At 34.2% G+C, this 23,158-nt stretch overlaps 2 protein-coding genes across 2 annotated transcripts; both read left to right on the forward strand.

Moving 5' to 3' along the window:
• Window positions 1–1,041: 1,041 nt before the first annotated feature.
• LOC120625998 (larval cuticle protein 1-like) lies at window positions 1,042–2,170 on the forward strand. Its single transcript, XM_039893279.1, has 3 exons — window positions 1,042–1,074; window positions 1,522–1,637; window positions 1,957–2,170. The coding sequence occupies exons 1-3, from the start codon at window positions 1,066–1,068 to the stop codon at window positions 2,168–2,170; spliced, it is 339 nt and encodes a 112-aa protein (XP_039749213.1). The 5' UTR covers window positions 1,042–1,065.
• Window positions 2,171–4,474: 2,304 nt separating this feature from the next.
• On the forward strand, window positions 4,475–21,705 carry LOC120625999. The gene is made up of 9 exons (XM_039893280.1): window positions 4,475–4,495; window positions 10,693–10,916; window positions 11,376–11,466; window positions 11,805–11,880; window positions 12,116–12,363; window positions 13,971–13,982; window positions 18,242–18,405; window positions 19,578–19,698; window positions 21,544–21,705. Exons 1-9 carry the CDS (start codon window positions 4,475–4,477, stop codon window positions 21,703–21,705), a joined length of 1,119 nt encoding a protein of 372 aa, XP_039749214.1.
• The last annotated feature ends 1,453 nt before the right edge of the window (window positions 21,706–23,158 follow it).

Consider the following 23,158-nt stretch of genomic DNA (forward strand, 5'->3'; position numbering starts at 1 on the left):
CACTCATATAAAAGCATCTCTTCTTTATAGTTAAGCCCGTCATCTTAGACTGCATCATTCATTAGAAAAACTCGGTACAATAAATCTTTGGAACCCTGACCCCTAAACTAATTATTATTTAATTATTAAAACCCGGGATCGCCTACGCCTTCCTTACTTTTGTGACTAAAACAGAGCACTACGATAGGTACTAACTTCCAAACCCTTGACAATTTTGAAATAAATAATTTCTGAATTCTTTATAGACTGGCCTGGTGGAAGGCCTCGGCTGTGGCTAATTACTACCCTACCAACAAAGATGTGCCGCCAAGGGATTAATTAGTGGTGGCAGCCCCAGTGCCCCGGAGAGCACGTTAGGCCGTCTGTCCCGGTTGTTATAACTACTTGTCTACCGTTAAATTACACCAATCCGCATTGAAGCAGCATGGTGGGTATATAAATATAATATCTAATATTATTAATTTAATACCTACTTACTGAAGTTTTCCTAAAATTAAGTACATAACACTGCCATTGAATGGACAGATACAACGCGAATATACTTTGTGCGTCTTCGTTTATTTATTTTTTTTAAATAACGTACCTAATTTTTTGGTATCCCTAATGAATAAATTTTGTTATAAACATCATTATAATGTAATGAATGAATGAATATACTTATATTGCACATCACAAAAAGTACATAAAAAAAGAAAAGTAAACACCACAAAACAAAACAACGTATACAATTTGGCTGCCTTATCGTAATCAATTAATCGTAATGTTACTATATATTTAAAAAAAAGAAAATAAACGTACATAATCACTTTATTTTAAATTACGAACTTATTGGTTTGGCAATTCAATTTCCTATTATGCGAGTATGTGCAACGTGCGAGAGCTCAGCAATCAGAGTGTACGTCATTTGCGAGCCGGAATATCGACTACTCATCCAAAATATGTGGCATTTGACATTAGGAACGTTAGACCGTTGAAGCCTGGAGAAATGTATAAAATGATTTGCATCCAGCACTAAGGTACCAGTCGTTCATTTGCTAGCAACGAAATTAATCCTCCTAACCAACCATGAAAGTGGTACGTGCTTAGGGTAGTTCAATTGGTTCTTCAAGTATGGGAATCTGAAAATCATTTGTATCATCACATAACAATTATTTTTGTATGGAAATGACAAATTTTCATGCACCGATATGACTACCATTAATAATAATCAGAGTACAGTTTAATGTATATGCCTTCCGAACCGGTGGTAGTCTCTGCAAACAGAGACTTGACGTTTCGAAAGTGCTTATATTAGGCCTACTTGAAAGAAATGGAATTTGAATTTATTTCATTATTATTATATTAATGTATTTGGTAGCTTATAGCGTGGGTCGTTACAGCGGACTTTCAAAGTAATTTATGTGAAAAATCCGCAAAATAGAAATACCTCTGTAACGAAAATGAGGGGATATGTTATCGCGTCGTTTGATTTAAATAGTGATTTGCTTGATTAAGTATTTCTAATTACCTTTTTTACTGTAGATCATTGTCGCCCTCGCATTTGTGGCTGTCGCTGCTGCCGCTGCCGTAGATTACGTGCAACCACAGGTTATTCGATCCGAATCCGACCAGTCACCTGACGGAAGTTACAGTTATAGGTATGTAAAGGAAAGATTCTTACAATAAATGAGTCGATAGGAGGTTCCTGGCGCAGCGGTGAGCGCTGTGGTTTTAAGTGGGAGATCCAGCCTTGGACGGGTTCGATTCCCAGCAGGAGAAATTTGGAAAATTAAAATTTCTGTATTTTCGCTGGTCTGGTCTGGTGGGAAGCTCCGATCGTGGCTGTTACCACCCTACCGAAAAAGACGCGAGCTATTTAGCTTTCTTTTGCAGAAGGTCCTACCAACGAAGGTCTGAGTAGTAAAGTAGAGCACTCTAAAATAAATGTTATTAATTTCCGGATTTTTTTTATTATAGCTTTGAAAGTGATGATGGTACTAAGCGCCAAGAAACCGCCGAGGTCAAACAGGCTCTTGATGAGGAAGGCAAGCCCCAAAACGTACTTTTTGTCAGAGGCTTTTACTCTTACATAGACAATGAAGGCAATGTTCAAGAAATAAGATACGTCGCCGATGACCAAGGTTTCCACCCCGAAGGTCCTTCTATCCCAAAACCCGTGTCCAGGAGATAAAAAGTCAATACCCACATAGGATAACTTCTACAATTATTGATTTGAAAATAAATTTTATTTAATCTAACATTTCGGCAAATGACAACTAGCTGATACTCACATATTTATTGTAGCAATCTCACCATATTCTTGTACATTTTATTACGTTTTTGTAATTCGTATAGCAAATAAAATATTGTAAACAGTTATTGATATTTCCTTGTTTATTAATTTTATATTTACCCTGCAATACTATAATTTACTTCAAGTTCAGAAATGCTTGTATATAGTTGTCAGTAAGCAGTGGTTGTCCTAAGGTTTTGAATTTGAGCCACCCCAGTTATTTATAGCAGTAATTTGTCTCATTCTCATTACATCTGAAAGGCAGTGCCAAATGACGAAACAATTTCAACCAATTTCTGAAAAAAGCACTACGATTATGGTCAACACGCGAATTATTTATGGAACAATTATTTGGGTGAATAAAGAATTTCAATGCGCAATTTGAATTGAAAAAAAATAACGGCACTGAAGTATTTTTGTGAATTCTGGGATAAGTTTTTAAAACAATGTAAGCAGCCTTGTTCCCACATTTAATTCATTATAAAAAAATATGCAATGCCAACAATACAATTTATTAAACAGGGAGCATCCAACAACGAGCTGTGTGTACCTACAAATTTATTAAATTGCCTTTTACGGTTTTTTCTAGTTTGAAAAGTACGCAAGCCTGGCTTTAGGTTCGGCTCATTAGCATTAATTGTTTAAATATACCATGAAAGAAGGAAACACCAACAAACTTAGGCATTTATTAAATAAGTTAGATAAGATATTATTGAGTTATTTATTATTGAGTTTCATCATCATCACTGGCTCTAGGTATAACAATCTTTGAACTACAAATTTCCTGGTCATTAGAACTTTGATATTAATAAATATTCATGATATACTATGTTTAAGCTGTAGGAGAGCTTTTTGTGATAGCTCGTCTGGGGAAGTCCTACCGCCATACTTATTTCTTCCGCTAAATATTGTTGTGTTCCGGTCTGAAGGGCGTGTTGCTGGTGTATTGCAGGCATATGAGGCTGGTGTATTGCTGGCTTATAGGCGATGGTGTTACACACCTGTCCTGTCCTGTTCTGATGTCCCACCTAATGATATGATATGTGGAACAAAAAAAAAATATAAGAAAGTTGTGTATAAATCTGATAATTATTAACACGCGGACCGACATCAGGGTCGCTGACCGTCAGTATTTTGCGCGATAATGCAATCACAATCTATTATTTGTTCTGGGCAAGGTAAGATACGACGCACTGAGGGTAAGGAGAGAGCTTACACTCGTAGAGTTATGTTTTTAGAGTAATGAGCATAACTTTCTTTAACAATCTATTTTTAAATTATTCTTTTATAGGGTACAAGTTGTTATTTTGTGTATAACATTGATACAAGATAATAGGTTAAGAAGAAGTGTATTATTCTTATCTTTAAATAGACAGCATTGATCCTTAGACTAAACTTGCTTTCTAAAAGTACGTACTTACTAAGCTACCAATCTTTTTGATTTTTGGCATAGAGTTAATTGTATAGATGGAGTGACCCTACTTTTGGTCCTGGAAAAACATCATATTCCTAAGGGTTTTCAATAACATTCGTATTTTTACACAAAATTTCTTCGCATCCTAACACGGCAAATAAACAGCAGTACGCAGCTTATTTTCTATAAATGTTTGGCGAAGGCACCGGCCGTCGCTGCTGGCGGTGCTGAACGGGCGCATCAAGCTCAGTGGCGTGCACTTCATACGTGCACAAAAGCACTGCCTACCCTAAAATATATATATAACTCTTATAGGAGGACGATTTTTCTGTTTTATGCAGTTTTCCAGTTACGCTGTATGCATACCCCGGTAAGAAACCCAATGCACGCCACTGATCAAGCTATTGAAAGAGGCGCCACTGATGGGCGCACTCCCACTGGCGTGCATAGAGGGTATGCACAGAGTTTGCAGATTATATAAAATGAAGAAAATATCCAGTACTAGTTATAAAAAACTTAAGGATAGGCATTGTGAGAGTTATAAAAAGCCTATCCTTAAGTATTTATAGATTTTCTTCACTTTATATCCTCTGCATACCCTGTGTACCCATACACTCTATGCACGCCACTGCAGGCACTCCGTACCCTCAATTTGATAGCCGATAAGACGGATTTATTTTTTTGCACTTTGTGTAAACTCAAAAATATAGCGATTTGTATTTTATCATTATGGTACATTGTATTATTAAAATATACATAAAATGCTGCATTTTCGCATTAGAATAATTATGTCTTGTAATGACGAGAATGTAAGATGGGAAATAAATAAACAAAAATTGTTACCATTACCCCGGGAATGATTTCAAAGGTTGATTGGCCGAACCTCATTCCTATTTTATGTAATGGTGTTTCAATCCTTTTTTGTGCCACGGTAAAATATCTAAGCATACATCTAGATCAGGAATTTAAGTAAAGGAACTTAAGTTAAGTTTTTTTTCATTATGCAACACTCCCAGTCGGTTTTCCTTGTTTTCGTAATGCTAAAGTTGCCTGGTAGAGATTGCTACTAAGCGATAAGGTTTTGTGTCACCTTTTGTTTTCTGCTTCTGTTTTTATGTTTCTATTTTTGGTTTAGTTTCTTAAATATATTAACACATGGCTGGTTGATTGTATAAAAATGCGCAAAATTTGACCTCGACCCTGAATGGTCTATAAATGTAAATTAATAATAATCAGTAATTCCAAGCAGTTCTGTATATTTGTCAAATAGATGTTAGTATTCAAGACACGAAGTGCCAGAATTAAATGTCAAATGATGATAATTCCGAAATCAGTTGATTGGAAATACTAAAGTGGCGATAAAATAATGATAAGTAACTAGTAAGTCCTCAAGACGTTCTACCCTGGAAATAAATGAAATTATGGAATCTTATCGACCACCTTATGAGTTCAATTATGAATATAACGCATAGGGGGACTCTCTCAAACACATAAAACATTTGATCAAAATTGATTTAGCAAACATGTATGTTCTATAATAATCATCATGTATAGACTATTCTAATGAGAGAATAGTCACGCTGGTGTAAATGTATATATAAAAATGTATATGTATATATAAAAATGTTATGTTGGTTTGTGTACGCTTCAAAAACTCAAAAAGTTCTGCACCGATCGAGCTAAAATTTTAGCATGATATATAATCAAGGATTGTTTTTTTCTATTTTTCTCAACCATTCTATCACAATGTGTCACAGCGAAGCCTGGCAAGGTACCACTAGTACACTAATATAAATACTACACATACACTAATAGTAATACTACACATAGTATAAATACTATATGGTAGTAGCGCAAAGGTGTCTATCAACCCTGTTTAGATCAATTCTCTATCGAAACCACTACACATCGGACCCATTTTAGCTCGCAAGTTAAAGGGCCGGTGCTTTCTATTTAAATACCTAGATGACATACGTAAATGGATTGTTGCGTGCACCTCGCAGATTAAATTAATTATCTTACCATGCTTCTACGTGTTTGACCCATGCATCAACGCAAGCTTTATAAATCCTTGTTGTATTAGTTACTCAAGACTGGGTTCAAAGATTATGGCTCTGTAACAGAGAGGGAAGTGGAGAGAGCTAGAATTTGAGTGCAACTGTTTATCAAGTAGGTACATTCAGAAGGTAGTTGAATACGAACTATTTGTTTTCTGTAAGATCTTTGTTATTTAATCCGGGCTTAAAACTTTTTATCGGTGCTTATTTGTTTTTAGCCTAATTATTTCCCTGTATTACATTTGTAAAAAAAATCAATTTCCCTGTAGTCATGCCGGAAGGTTTACGTCAATATTTTTAAAGATAAAATTTATTAAATATTAAGGAATTTATAAAATTTAAATTTAAAAGCACTTTTATCAGCAAAAATATTGAAAAAAATACTTAAAAAACTAGAATTCGTTTTTTGTCGGTTTTACTAATCAAAGCAGTTCATACTTATAGTTACAGTTCGATGAAGAAGACTTAAGATGAAAGCGCACAAGTATGCACACACAAAAAAAAAGAACATATCACACCTTTATACGTTAACATATATTTTTTTCATTCTACGTTGTATGTAGAATGAAAATAAGAAGAGGCATTTATTTTGTTGCACTTTGAGTGAACTCACAAAGATAGCGGTTTAAATTTTATCATATAACTTATAGTTTTATATATTATTAAAATTTACATAACATGCTGGATTCTCACATTAGGACAACTTTTTCCTGTAATGACAAAAATGTGAGTTGGGAAATAAATAAATCAATGAATGTACTATGTTTGTTAACTTAAAACTGAAAAACTTAGGTTCCAAATGCATCCTGCTCTAAGTGAAGCCGTTTCAGTAGAGTTCGATAACAAACACTGTGTCACGAGATTTATATATATAAATAAAAAAATAAAAATAAATATACTACGACAATACACACATCGCCATCTAGCCCCAAAGTAAGCGTAGCTTGTGTTATGGGTACTGAGATAGCTGATGAATATTTTTTTATGAATATAATACACATAAATACTTATAATATACAGATAAACACCCAGACACTGAAAAACATTCATGTTCATCACACAAACTTTTTCCAGTTGTGGGAATCGAACCCACGGCCTTGGACTCAGAAAGCAGGGTCGCTGCCCACTGCGCCACTCGGCCGTCGAGTATATATATATATATATCTGGTCCGATTGTTCCAACCGCATACTTTGCAAGTCGCATTATACTGCTACATAGTCATTCAGCCAACTTCGATAAATTGGTTAACTATCGAATAGAGTTTTTCAGTCGTAAAAATTTTGAAAAGATATATTATAAAAATGTATTAAAATCATATAGATTTGATTAAAATCACCAATTTCAATATTAGTTCTCAATGTGGTTTGAGGCAAGTTTTCGACTGTTCTTTCTGTTTCGACTCTAAGCATAAAGTACGCTGCCCTGCAAGACGCTTTTAACAACTGTTTTATGTAGATTATATTATAGTCGAACACACGTTGGGATAGCGGGCAGCAATAGCCGGTGGTTAGGACTTTGGCTTTACTTTCGGGGGGCCCGGTTTTAATCCCAGCACGCACCTCTAACTTGTCTTAGTGATGTGCATTTTTTTAAGTTAATTACTTATTACTTTTCTTTAACCGTGACGGAAAATATCGATGGGTGCTGTACTACGCCCCTCTCACTGTGGGATGATATTATGTTAGGATAGATCAGTTTCTTTTGTCATAGTTAAGATAATTTTATTTTCCTTACCCCCGCTACTTAATCTAGATTACAAACTGACCAGTGTCAAAAGTTTCAATGGCGTGCGTGATTCACCATTGGAAAACCATCATGACGCCATTGTATTAGTAGACAGCCAAACTTGTCAAAACTGACCATTAAGATGTAGCTGATCGGACACTGAGACACAATTTTAATAGCAGACTCCCTGAGCATTAGCCATCAATACACTAATAAATTTAAGCAATCTTAAAAAAAAAACGTTACAAAACTAGAAATACGTTTGTTAAAAATGTAAATGAGGTAAGTACATGTAATTAAGAGCAACAAGATGTTAGATCAGAATTTAATTGACAATAAGATTGTTATCGTTATTGTTATGCCGAATTTAATGAATTATTTTGGCCTTCTTAAAGAATAATGGAATGGTTTATCTTCCTCTATATTTGTGAAACAGATTATTTGATTGTAGGTGATGCCTATAGGGTAACATTTAGAAGTAACAAAAGTAAAATTCCTGCTCTCAGGAATTTTATGAACGACGTGAGAGGAGAAGACAGACTCTGGCCTTGGTCAGTCGTGGTTCGCCATCTTGAAGTTTTTGATTACTGAACCGATCACTTTCAAAATCGATATTTGGGCGCCCGTTTCGACCCCAACAATTAATCTGTTATCAGAATTTAAAAAATAGTGGACGCCATCTTGAAATTTTTGGATATCGATTCGTGTCGATTGCTTTCAAAACCGATATCGACCTGTTGTCGAAGTCAAAGCGGACGCTATGAGTACGAGACACTTGACAAATTTTAACCATTTCTTAACCTAAAGGAAGTAGCATAGGTTATACCTATACCTCCTTTTGGTGAAGATATGGTTAAAATTTGTCAAGTACTTTCGGAGCCTATTTGGTACAAACTACAAAACTATTATTTTTATATTATAAGTATAGATATAGCTAAAGAAGTATAAATAGAGTTGGCATCATCACCTACCTACGAGTATTTATGTCATAAAATGAATATATTGTGGACATCATGACTATGCACCTAATAGGGGTATTTTTAGTAACATTGGTGTTGTCCTCCGCCGATAACGATAAGCGAACGGAAACGGGGAGAACGATGTATTATCGCTAATAGTCGTTTAAGTCCGCTAACGCGAATGTGGGCAGCGTGGTGGGTCTGTACTCTTATTCCCTTAGTTCATATGATAGAGCAGGCCTGTGCAGTTAGAAGGAAATAAGTTAATGATGATGATGACAACTTGTATTAGTAAAGAGGTCTGTGAGCCTCGACCCACAAGCTTATTAGTGGATACCTGATTTTAATGACGCCAATCGCGGTTACTTCTGAGCGTCAAAATTCAGAGCGATCACTGTTTGATCTAGCATCGATTGATACATACTTAAATAATTATGTTTTCTATCGTATTTTTTATTAATAAATTGGTTTAAAATTCATATTGCACTTCTTTGTATCCTCTGGTTGCACCCCAACGTAATTCATCCAGGTACGCTGCGGTGTTATCCTTTTTTTTCTGTGTACTACAAAGAATTAGTTTTTTTCTTTGTTTTTAATATTAAGTATGTAACTTTCTTTTGGTAACCCTAAGTTCTCCCACAGATGCCATTTTGATTGCCACATGTTGTCATTATCTGTGGTACATAGTTTTGCCGGCATTCGAGATGACTTAATGGAAAATCGATGTGCTTATGGATTACTTATTTGTGCGCATTATTACAGTTTTTAGTCTTAATATTTTGAATACATCCATGTCCGAGTTAATATGGAGTTTCACTAAGTAGCCGTTCATACAGGCTCCTCAATATTTTATTACATACAATATGACATCGCAACGAGCTTATATAGGTAGCGGCATCTGAATCGCTAATCTGAAGTTACGGTTAGTAGTATTGGTGACATGCAAGAAACATGAGAGTGGGTGACTGGTCAGATCTTTTAAATTAATCAATAAAAAAATAAGTGACATAGAATATTACGCGCACATCATTGATTTCATACACGGTAACTATCTGGCGCACATCGATGAAAGAAGATACAAGAAGATATTTTTTTTTTAACGTCTTGCCTTAGATTACCTTAGATTGAGCGCATAGAGAAGTGCAGCGGGGAACACAAATAAATCTAATTTTATCAGTGCCTATAATTTTTTTCATACTTACTCTGTATAAATTTGTATGAAAATCATTTATTAAATATCAAGTTGAAGCAAGCTTTACTTTGTGGAATTCCATGATATACAAAGAACATTAAGCTTAATTTGCTATACTCCGTGAAAAGCAGAAGAATCTGTACGGTGCAATTTACAATTTATTCAAACTTTATACTCACCAAACAGATCTTCATCAGTGTACCGCACTCCTAGGTACGTTTCGCTCCAACACCGGAACATCTTCAGGAGATGTTGTCTTTACAATAAACAATTGCTATTATAAAACTCGCGTCGGGTAATAAACTTGCAAAGATCGTTCATTAACCGTCGCAATCTCGTTATTTTTTTTTATATAGTAGTTACATATCTTCAATTAACACGCAGTCCTTGAAACTGTAATCAAGTTACATATTGAAGAACTAGTGCCGAGCCATCCTAATACTTCTGAAACACTCACTATAATTTGGGCGGGTTATATGTGTTTAAGGTTTTTACAACGAGTTTGGGTTAATTTTAGTTTTTAATCTCTTCATGCGAGATAATCTTTGAGAACTAAAGTATAAACTGGTAAATGATAATAGGTACGTGTGTGAATTTCACGTCTGAGTGATGGCATAACAAAAAGTATCTGTACCTACTAAGCAACCCCGCTGCATATAAATGGTTACTACAGTTCCCACAATATCAGTAACAAAGCGATTACAACTTGTACAGTTGGATCAAACAACAACTTTAAGGTATTTAAAATCTATAAGTATAAAACTTTAATTTTGTATTTTAAAATAAGATTTTGGTATCCTTTTTTAAAGAATTAGTTCTTAAAATAAAAGGATATCTTATTTAAAAAAATACTCTATCATCGTCTACCTACCACTGTCTTTTGTAATACAAACCAAAGCTGAAATCTGGAAAGCATTTTCGGGTTCGTTTTAATATGCTATTTATAATGTGTTCCTTCTTTATGTTGCTTCAAAAAGCACGCTCTATTGCATCAACACTTACTGTGCTTGCAACAAAGCAGTGGTCTATAACTTAAAAATAAACTCCTTTTTCAATATTTTTTTTCTTATAGATGAGCCTCTTGGTTAAGTATTTGGCGATATGTTGTTGCGTCGGCACTACTCTAGCGGAAACGCCAATTGCTCCTCCTGGGTTAACATCTCCACTGAACCCATATTACGCGGGCCGTAATCCTCTTGCACCTGGTTACAATCCTTATTACAACTCGGCAAGAGCAGCTGTTCCCATCTTAAGCTACTCTGATAACCACGGAATCGATGGAAGTTACTCATATAGGTACGTTATTTTATTTGATTATGATTGTGTAGTTAATTACAAGTTAACTGGCAATTTTTTTGTGTCAAACTCTACTTAAAGGAAATTTTGGTTACAGGGTTGGACAACAGATTATTTTAATTTTCGTCTGTATTATATATAATTAATAAAGGTTTTCTTTCTTAGTCAGATATCAGAAATAATAGTAGCAATTAAAAATTATTTATAAAAATTATGTTCTACATAATAATATAGTAATCAAAATTACGAACAAAAAAGTCCAGGAGGCTATCTATATGTTTAAACATTATGCTATATGTTTAAATCAAAAAGCGGATACCATCGAAAAATGGTAACTTGAAGTGAAAAAAAAAAACAAACTGCAGAATTCAATTCAATAAGCTGTAGAAAGGTCGAAATAAGCCACTTGATATTTGCTATTTTTGACTAATAGCTAGTTTAAACGCGTGTCTTTTTCAGTTTCGCAACGGGTGACGGCAAGCAAGCTCAAGAAACTGGATTTTTAAAAGATGCTTACATAGATAAGACTGGGGAACCTCAAGGAACTCAGGTTATTAATTTAATCCTAAACTGAAATCTAACAGCAAATATTTTATCCTTAGTGCCATAAAAAAATTAAGACTAAATCATATAGGTCGATAAATATATAACCTCTCCTCTAACTTGTGCAGTCAGATGAAGGGTCTTGTATGTTTTTTTGTATTCTTGAATATTTTTTTTCAAAGTTTAGTTGTTGAATGTCACAAGCGAAGTATAGCAAATCGCCCTCGTATTGACACGAGATAAAAGAACTATTTTATCGAGATAAATTATATAACAAAGTGTTTTGCTTTAGCTCGATATAGTTTCATGACTCTTGACATTTGTTAATTGAATTTAATAATGCAGGTTAAAGAAGGCAGTTATGGCTACACATCTCCTGAAGGTATACCAATCCAAGTGAACTACGTCGCTGATGAAAATGGTATGTATTTTCCAATTTTTTTTTGCCATGGTTACAGATATTTTATCCGCGTAAAATACGCTTAGTTGGATCAGAGCAAGAGGATAGATTTTGAATGAGATTAAAATGAAATACATAGAATCTTAAGATATATAATTTTATAGTAATGAATTTCGAAACCTCTCCTTTTGTCAAATTGGCTACACTACTCATATGAAAATTGCAGGTTGTTATAATTAAGATAATTTATTTTCAGGGTTTAGACACTCTGGTGTCCATTTTCCTGCTGGTGGTAAAGGTGTAGTTCCATCACCAGTATTTAATGGTTTAAATCGACCATACGATCCCCGGTACAATATTAATAACCCATATAACAACTACGGGAATCGCTTCGGTCAGTTTGGCCAGTATAACCCAGGATCACCTTTTGATGCTAGGTATCCTATCAACCCGGGGTACAACAGCCCATGGGCAGCCCCTACGGTATTGGGTAAAGTGAAAAGTGTTTGAATGTGTTTAAAATTGAGGCTTTTTGTTTAATGATTTTGAATATACGATATTTATTTGGAATTTTCTTCTTGTTTAATTTCCTTACCAGCAGTTATTTAAATAAGTATTATACAGATTGCGCGATCTTAGTTGGCCTGCCTGAAGTTGGTACTTGGAAAGGTTCGTGAATGTACTCGTAGGTAGCATCTGCCGTTTGTAGAAATCGAACAGGATATATGCGCAGCTACTCGTGGCATTTCGTCCATCCAACTTAAATAACGCTTACTATATCTTTTCAACCAATATTAGCGTAGGACCTAATGAAATTTACTTTATAATAAGTTCAAATTTAAATTCAATATCATTTATTTCAAGTAGGCCAACTTTGTAAGCACTTTTGAAACGTCCAGTATGTATGATTGTAGTGACTCTACCACCGGTTCGGAAAGCAGATTCTACCGAGAAGAGCCGGCAAGAATCTCAGTAGTTGCTCTTTTCCAACATCAACATTTAATAAATAATGTATTTATTTCATATGGGATACTGAGTACAGTTAGAAACTCCTTATGGACTTTAAGCACATGCTTAAACACTTGCACTAATGTAACTTGTGTTACTATAATTCTTGTTTAATAATCCTCGCGATACATAAAAAGATGAAACAAAAAATTATATAAAATAAGTTTAACAAAACCCTTTTTTTGGGTTTAATGGGTACTTTCATAACTTGCATACAAATAGCTTGCTATCCGTAGCATGAAAGCAAATTAAGGAATTCTCTTATTACGTGGTGTGTACTCTCTTGAAAAGAAAACCTATCAAGTACCTACGAATTTTGCATCTTATTTAGGAATCAATTCCAAAACTCCAATACTAACCACTAGACTAATGATGTCGATGCTACGTATTATACGGTTTTAGACAAAAAAGATAAGTTAACGATGATTATTAAAATGTTAATTTATATATATTTACATATATTTTTTGAAATACCAAGGACTTATAGCAAACAAGCATTGAGGCTGTATTTACTTAATGTGAAGTGCATAGCAAATCACTTTCAATGCAACTGACAAATTTAAAAAAATATACCAGAAATCGAGATGTCCATAATGTAGCAAAATATTGAAGCTGACAAAATGTATACAAAAGTTAAAGGGCAATATTTTGATATTGTGTATGACAGGCTGATGAGGCAACGTCAATAAATTTGTTGTTTTAAAAAACCTTGTTGAAGTGTGTCACACATTCTTTTAACTGGTTTCAAAAATATGCTTAAACAGATGTACCTACGATTAAAATTATATTTTTCGAGCCAGTCTCTAAGTATTATTTTCGTGGGTTCAAAAAAATGTTCCTACTACTGTTTAATAATAAAATTTTTGAATGATTTGGATAGTAGTATCTTCTTATGACGTAATGAAAATTATCAAGGTTTTTAAATATAATTCATCCCCAAGGAGGTTGAACCGGACATGTATGTTTATATGAAATTCATTATTTCACATAAATGAACAATAAATAGTGAATACCGCTGATATTATCAATAAAAAACACGTTAACTGTCTTTATTATATGGTTAGAGAAGGTGAATAGGTATTAAGGTATACCAGCTGTGCTAGCAAGTTAAATATGTTAAATATATTAATATATGTACAAGCGATATACCACTTATATATATACTCACTTACTTTCTCAGTGTGTGATAGCAATAATACAATTAAAAACTTTCTAGATAATCTTACTGAATTTACAAACACATAATAAATTATGTTTAACTCAACAGTGTGCGCTTATACCACACAAATATGAAGTGGCGCAGATGACACCATAAGGCTGATTTACACCTACTTTATAGGTACTGAATCTGTAGTGACTTAATTTTTAGTTAGCTTTTACACGTGTTATTTAGTCAAGCTCTATTACTAGCCCAAGATTGTACTGTCTTGATGGTGTTCTAGTTCGTATATTATGTTCGAGTACAGATCACGAGATCCTCGTATTGATTTCCAGATCGGGTCAAAAAATTCCAAGACAATATTTTTGACAAGGAACCAAACGGTTCCTTGTCAAAAATATTTAAGTAGGTATTAGCTAATGCACGCGTCTTCGTCCGCTTGTTTATGTTCTTAAGAAAAACGCGAAGGAACAGTTTATCTACCCTATGCAATGTCTATCTCCAGGATGATAATCTATATCTATGTAAAAATTTCTACAGATCGGTTTTGCTGCTATTTCGCTTTAATTTAACTAAATCTTTTTTTTACTATGCACCCCCTGTATGTACTATATACCCCTGTGCATTTTCGGGATCCAAAGTATCCTATGTCTTTATCCTATTTTTGTGCCAAATTCCATCAAGATCGGTGAAGGTTGAGCCGAACATAAAAAATAAAAAATCAGAGAGACAAACTTTCGCAATCAACATTACCTATGCTTTCATCTTACCTGTTATGTTTCATTCCTTATCACAACTTACTGCTAATTATTGAGAGATGTGTGACTGAAGCGAAGATAACCCAGTGGTTAAGACTTCCGCTTTGCTTTCGCAAAGCTTTCCGTAAGCAAAGCTCGGAACTCCAACACGCACCTCAACTTTTCTAAGTTGTGAGATTTAAGCAATTGAATATAACTTGCTGCAATGTTGATGGAAAACGTCGTGAGGAAACCTGCATGCCTGAGAGTTCTCCATGAGTTCTCAAAGGAATGTTGAGTCAGCCACGGATTGGCGGACTCCACATGCCTTTTCACCGCCGCTTGCCGCTTCACTGGGCCAGCGTGTTAGACTAGGTCCTAAACCCTTCTCATTGTGGGAGGCGACCCGTGCCCTATAGCGGTTCGCACATGGGTTGATGATGATGATGTGTGACTTGTAAACAGCACAGAAAAATTGTCGATTGCGTTGGTAAAGCAACATTTACTTAAGTCAGTAAATGGATGAGTGACCAGATCTGGAGGTTTGGAGGAGAATTTGCGTACTTCGCGACGGTTTCAGCTTCTATCATTAACGACAAATAAAAATTGTTAAATTAAAAGTCTTAATCGTAGTCTTAGTTGACTTGAATGCAGAAGAGAAACTTCTTAAAATATTTTATGTTAGAATTTATGCCCTCATATAGTATGTTGAATAATAATAATAATAGTTTTTATTTGCTTAAAAGTATAGTGTTTTTTCTATTATTACCCTGGACCCCCAAAGCTAGGATATCCCGTGTCTTGGCGGTCAGTGTCTTCCCATATGTGCATCGAGCTTAGAGAATAAACAGAGAGAATACATATTTAGAAGTTTGCATTATCAACATTCAATTTATTATGCGTATAAGTGTGTGTGTGTGGGTGTGTGTGCGTGCGTGTGTTTGTGTGTGTGTGAAAAAATTAAAAACATCATGGGCATAATACATCTTGCTCTATCATACGAGTATATATATCAATTTGGTTGCACGTGACGCCACGTATAATATCTCCATAAGGGACGTTCCGTACTTATCCTTTATCATACACCGCCGTAAAATATGAACTTTAATTCGGTGCCGGTGCGTAATGCAACGAAAAATTTCATATAAATACCGGGGGTTAAATCACAGTGCATCACTCCTCTCTTTGCCTTTTGTAAGCTTTCAACTTGCATCTCAAGTGGATCCAGCATGAAGTGCACTGTAAGTTCGATATTATTTTTAAAGCAAGAGTTTTTTAAACGGAATTCCAAGCTCTATGAAATTTTAGTGTTAGTATAAAAGTTGTATTAAAATCCATTAGGATATATTGATATCAGAGTGTGCAGTGGGCAGTGACCCTGTTTTCTTCGTCGAAGGCTATGGGTTCTATTCCCACAGCTGTAAAAATGTTTGTTTTGTTTTTCAGTGTCAGGGTGTTTATCTGTACATGTATGATAAGTATTTATGTATAATATTCATAAAAATATTCATCAGTTAACTTAATACCCATAACACAAGCTTTAAAGCTTACTTTGGCGCTAGATGGCGATGTGTGTACTGTTGTGATATATATATTTCTTATAACCACGTGTCTAAGCCTATTTAGCCCAGAATTTATTCATGTATGCCTATCACAGGCACTTATAAAGCTTTCATACATATAATATGTTTCCATCGTTGCGAAGTGATGATTATATCCACATTCGTTAATTTAAAGCTAAATCTATAATCTATTATTTTCGTCTACCACAAAGCATCATAGCAATTTTTCTATCGAAACGATAACAACTAGGTAATGAGTAAACGCAGATTCCACGTAAATATCTAATTGGCATTTAAATTTAACTGTTGGTTTCAACTTGTCACTTGTCTGTTTACGTTCTTCGTCTGCGTTTAATAAGGCTTTTTAGAAATCCCGTGGGACCATTTGTTTTCTTGGCATAAAAGTGACCTATGTTACTCTCCGTCTATTTAACTAACTCTTTATGCCAAAAATCAAGTCGATTGGTTTCTTAGTTAGGGCGTAAAGTGATGACAAACAAACAAACACTTTCGCAGTTTTTAATATTAGTTTGGATAGACACAAGGTTTGATCACCGACTCAGGTATGCTGTGGTACGCAATTACTGGACGTACGTAATTACTGGACGTACGTCTTACATTGTCGCACAATGTCCAATTTTTTCTCCGAGCTCGTCTGGTGGGAGGCTTTGACCGTGGCTAGTTAACTTGTCAACGAAGACTTGTACCAACAATCTAGCTTTCCGGTACGATGCGGCGTAGATACGAATTAGGACTATGGACTTACTATTCTGCATCATCACCAGCAGATAAAATTGTAGGTAAAGGCTTGTTAAGAAATAACAAAACTTATAAATGCCAATTGATTATGCTAAGGGGAGGCAAAATTCTGTTTTGATTTAATGTACGCAGGGATTTCTAAATGCGTTTCGCGATTCAGCACATTTCAATTTGTTGCAAATATTGTAGTGTACAGCTTTTCGTGACATAGCTAATCCGTTGAAGTACTACCGCCTCTCCTCCACCATATCTGCCGCAAAGCATTGTTGCAATATATAGTGACAGGCAGACAGCTGAAGAGATAATCCCGTGTATTATTTCGGTATCTATTATTATCTATTTCTTCTATTTTACTTCTACACTACTACTACTACTACTTTAATAAAACAATTTAATAATCATATTATTAATCATAATACAAATTTAATAACATGATTTATCAAAGTAGTAGTATTGTAGTAGTAAAATAGAAAAATAATTAAACATTATACTGCCAAAAACGAATTGTTAATACTATAATTAACGCTACAGACGTTAGGTTGTTACTTATTATGTTTATTATATATAAATGAATAATAAATAAATATACTACGACACGACGCTACACATCTCGACAATACACACCTCGCCGTCTAGCCCCAAAGTAAGCATAGCTTGTGTTATGGGTACTAAGAAGACTGATGATATTTTTATAAATAACATTAACAATTCTACAATAAACTACCCATTGACATCTTGGAGATTTCTCTTGAAAAGTTTAAAGTTCGTATTAAGCGTAAGCTTATAGAAAAGTCCTTCTATAGTATAAAGGACTACGTAATCCATAAAATAGCTTGGGTATGAATTATTGCTCTGCTCTTCTAATAATTTTAAATGACATTGTGCGATGGTGATAACAAAAAAAAACACCCGGCTAAGTTCGTTGTGGGATTCTTCTTAGACCAGGACGCGTTTGGAACCCTCGTAGCTTTAGTTTTAAGTTTACGAATGTGGTTATCGCCATCATCTCACAATGTCATTACCGTGTAATTCTTATGTATGCATCAAAAGTGCGACCTATGGGCCTACTTAAATAAAGATATTTTTGACTTTGACTTTGACTTTAATATACAAATACCTACTCGTATTTTAATACTTAAACTTTATCTTGTTACCAGTTTTTATTGGTTGTGATGGTTGGAGCGGTGGCGGCAGACATCAGCAGCATACAACCTTATTTATACCAACAGCAAATCCACCAACAACAGCAGTACACCACGGAGCCTATTCCTATCATACAACAAGATCAAATCATCAACCCCGATGGCTCATATAAATGGAAGTAAGTGAATAACCTATTTATGAATCTAACCTACTACTGAATTACCACGTCAACTATAGTACTACTTAAAGGAAGCCATCTACTGAAAGTAACGCGATGGGGCAGTCCCCATTTAAAACTTACCAATTTCGATTTACCTATGTTTCGGTTACTTAGTATTTTTTTTTCAAATTTTCTTTTTCTCTAAACCATTATTGAGAAATTGTTAAAATGAAATAGTTTTGCTTATTATTTAGTAATTTGCAAAAGTGACCAATTTCGGAGGTATGAAATGAGGTACTTGGTCATGTAAGGAATCCAGGAACTTCATTTACAGATTAGAACAGTACTAAGATATAGTACAGTAGAAGATCAGTGGTTAGTAATTTATAACTAGCCTAATCAAATAAGTTTTTCGTTAACCATACGTCCTTCCTGGAACCCCACTCATACATAGGCAAACGGGCATTTCTAGCCGAGTAAGTTTCGTCTTTATTTTGATGTAGGCAAATATTTTTGAGTAAGAATGAATAGGAAAATTTATGATTCAAGATATTAAAAGGTAATTATGTAACTCTAGTATGAAGGTGAGGGGATTGATTCAATTAATCATCGATTTTATTTTGTATTGACATCTTCGGTTATAGAATTGTAATTGACTAACATGTCAAGGCAATTATTTATTAGTCAGGTAGGTATAATTTAAAGGACAGATCTCGCAAAATGAACATAATTTGTTTAATATGTTCTGTATTTTGTTTTAACTACTTTATGATTTTTATTTGACTGTCATGTTTTTTCCAATAAGTTGTTTCGTGATATTAATGGCACAAATTTGTAAACAAAACAACGTTACTTTGACTATATTTACACGTGTAAACGTCTTGTCATAGATAATAATGGTATGCAATTTCTTTAACGAATCTTAATAATAAGCTGTACAAAGGATTAACAAGAAGATCTGTTTAAGGATATTTTCATTTGACCTAGTACGACTTTAAAATATCAACTAGAAAATAGAAGATGCAGAAACCATAGGGGCTGTGCTATTTTCTAGTAATGGTGGTTTTCATTAATTTTAATTTTTTTTTTTAAATATACGTTAGAAGTAAAAATAATTTAATACTCCGAGACGTTGAACATAAATTTAGTGCTTTTTATAATTTTTAATTAGATGCCAACCTCTTTTTCAGTTACGAAACTGGTAACGGAATAAGTGCTGAAGAAGCAGGCTACGTAAAGAACCTCGGTATACCCGATCAAGAAGCTCAAACTGCGCAAGGGCAATATAAGTACACAGCGCCGGATGGGCAGGTAGAGTATTATAGAATCATCATCATCATATGTACCCATTGCCGGCCCCCTATAGGGAACAGGTCTCCTCCCACAATGATATGGGTTTAGGCCGTAGTCCCCCACACTGGGCTATCCGTGCATCGCAGATATTATAATATGGCGATTCAATATTAATAGTAGAGTTTTCTTTTCTTTGGAATTACCAGTTGGATTTAAAACTATTTTTGGTTCTTAATTGCCCCAATGTCGGTAAGGCCTTTCAATCGGTGAACCTCCTTTTGATTAGTCTTAAAATCGGCGGTAGGGAAAAATCTGGAATTATAAGGAGGAAAACCCATTTTCCATTAATTCATTAATTCATTAGTGCCTATCCATTATAATAATAATAATATCGTTTATTTCTTTCATCAAAATTGCACATATAATGAGTTGACGAACTGGCTACCCTAGCTAGATTTTATCTGTGTTAAAGGATAACCAGACCTCGCCCCCGGAACATACATAGACAGATTGAAATTAAGACATCACTATTATGTAGCTTTAATTGTAATTTAAAAGAAAAAAAGGAAAGAATAAAATAATTAGTAAAGTGTGCGTGTGTGTGTGCGCGTGTGTGTGTGTGTGTGTGTGTGTGTGTGTGTGTGTGTGTGTGTGTGTGCGTGTTTTTGTGTTATAAAATTATTGGGGTAGGGTTCAAGTAACAATGACAATAATAATAACATATACATTTTTATATAAGACAATAATAATAATTTTATACATTTATTCTAAATTAGAATTTCCATATTATAAGGACTGCTTTGTAACTAAATTAGCCCGCGACTTCGTCTGCGTATGATTTTGTTTTTTGATGTGGCATTAAATTTAGTTGTAGATTTAAAAAAATTTAAAGTATTTAGTATCGCTAAGCCTTAAATGAGGGGTTTGCTGCTGTCCGCAGAGGAGTTCTGTCCTCTATCTCCAACCACAGTTTGAGCAAAATAAAACAGATATAACCTCTATAGTACAACAATAATTATTTAAATAGGTTATAATTTGTCGGAGACACTTTTATCCCCTTTCCCAAAGGAACCGAGCTTTATGTCGGTATCCTATATTACTTCTAACACTCCCAAGAATATGTGTACAAAGTTTCATGAGGAAGTTTCAGTTAAGTTGTTTTTGCGTGAAAGCGTAACAAACAATCTTACATTGACATTTATGATATTAGTAGGTATTATTCATACGTTTTAAGTGTCTGTTATTTTTTGTGGGTTCAAAAAATGCTGTTCTAAAGTTGATTTCTAGTTTTTTATGGAGCTATTATTATGCTCTGGTACCTTATACCTGCTAATTTTGCTTAAAACAGGTTATAAAATCTTTCAATCTATATTTAATTTATTGTTAAATAACCATGTAAAAATAACATAATATTTTTTTTTTTACACATATAACGCGTGTATGAACCTTACATTATTTTCAATATAGTAAATTTATTTATAGTTCGCCTGTCTCAAAAGTTCATAAACTCTTTCTAGTGTAAAACTATGATGCGATTTTAATATAAGGCGCTCAAGTAGGCAAAAGATAGTGTTCGTTATCGCGACTGCTTTAAGTTCTCCTTTAAACACATGTTTAGATAGATTTGGATCTTTAATTTGGGTAAAAAGTTTGATTACCAAGTAATAATGGAAAATCTGTAATTTTAATTTATGTTACGTAAATACCTACCTACGTTTATGTTCTAATAATTGTAAGGCTAGTCACGTTTTGGGATTGATAGATTTTCTTAATTTTGATATGAATTTTTCCTATTAGATCAAATTTTCCTTTCCAAACAAGGACCTATGTTCCAATTTTTAAAATTAATGTTAAATGTTCCAGATTATTCAACTGCAGTATATAGCGGACGAGAATGGTTTCCAGCCACAAGGTGCCCATTTGCCAACACCTCCACCCATACCAGCAGACATCCAAAAGGCCCTGGATCACCTCGCCACTCTTCCCCCTCAAGTTCCAGAGCCTAACCAATATAGACTAGTTTAAATAATTAAATAATATAAAATATTGTTTGTAGTGACTACGAGATGCTTTAATATGGACTTATGTGGGGTATACCGTCAGAAGTTTCGTGATAAAGTGTAATTTTCTGTTATGCAATAAAAAATAATGAGTTATAAATTACTGTCTATAATGTTATAAATTCATAATGTTAGTATGATTATGACAAATAACGTCAACAAATAAAATGTTTTGATGTTTTATAATTTTTTTTTGTTTCAATTTACAGAAATAATTATTTTTCACGGTTTTTCATCCTATGTGCTAACTAACGGAATTAACTTATTAGTGAGTTATATAATGAACTACCTAAAGTGATTTATTTTATTGCCATAGAAGAGCAATAGTGGACGAAGCTACATAATGTTTTCGTACTAATTTCAGTAGTGCTTCAATCTAGGCTAATAAAATAATGCGTTTATTTTAACCAGTAATTACTGTAAATTATTACAATAAATTAAAAAAAATGAAAAACTTGGTACTCCCGAAACTGAAACTGAAGTTTTACTAGATCCACTTCCCATTAGGAACTAAACAAAAAAGCGGTCATAGGTAAGATAATTTTATGTTAAATAGGGTTAAGGCGCTTTTTCATGTTAGTTTGTATGATGCATGTAATCCCCCATTTTCCTCCTTTAGGAATTGGATTTTTTATAAAATTTAGATATAACATTTCGAATTTAAAAATTAACAATAAAATTGCTTCAAAATTGGCGTAGATATCGCGTCACATGAACACATAAAAACTAATTCTGACAAAATTACTAAGTCAGAGCAACACGCATAAAATTAAGATGAAAATAACTTCCCACGCGGTCAAACCGTGTTCATGTGCATTACGCTATCATATTTGTACGACTCGCGACGGCAGCAGCCGGGTGGCGGTGAATCTCCCAGATGTAGTTGATGACGCCTAAGTTGCCCAACGACCCGTCTGTTCACTTTCCCTTCCGTGTCAAGGTCGTCAGCCATCGCCATAAACTTCACATACTCGAAGTCTGTTAATCATATGTCGTAAACACTTTAAACGATTTTTTTTTGAAGAGTTTCAGCTAATAACCTTTATTTTATTAGACACGCGTGACAGTAAGTAATCGTGTTAGTTTAACAGTGTAAAACATTATGATTATGAATGAATGAATGAATGAATACACTTTTATTGTACACCACATAAACATAACATAACATATTATGTTTAACATTCATAATTAATATTATAACAAGTTGCAATAAGCGACTCAAACTAGATTCAATTCGATTATATTTTCATTTTTTTAAATAAGATCAAAGGGGTGAAGCAATTTTTATTTCGGCGTTTGCCATCTTATAAGAACCTAATAAAAGGACCACCGTGGCCGTGTGGGGGCAGATCAGAGTAGGATCAGTTGTCACCACCCCACCTCTTCCCGCGGGTGTCATACTGCCGAGGCAACAAAGG

The sequence above is a fragment of the Pararge aegeria genome, chromosome 8 (genome assembly GCF_905163445.1).
Source record: "Pararge aegeria chromosome 8, ilParAegt1.1, whole genome shotgun sequence".
Lineage (NCBI taxonomy): Eukaryota > Metazoa > Arthropoda > Insecta > Lepidoptera > Nymphalidae > Pararge > Pararge aegeria.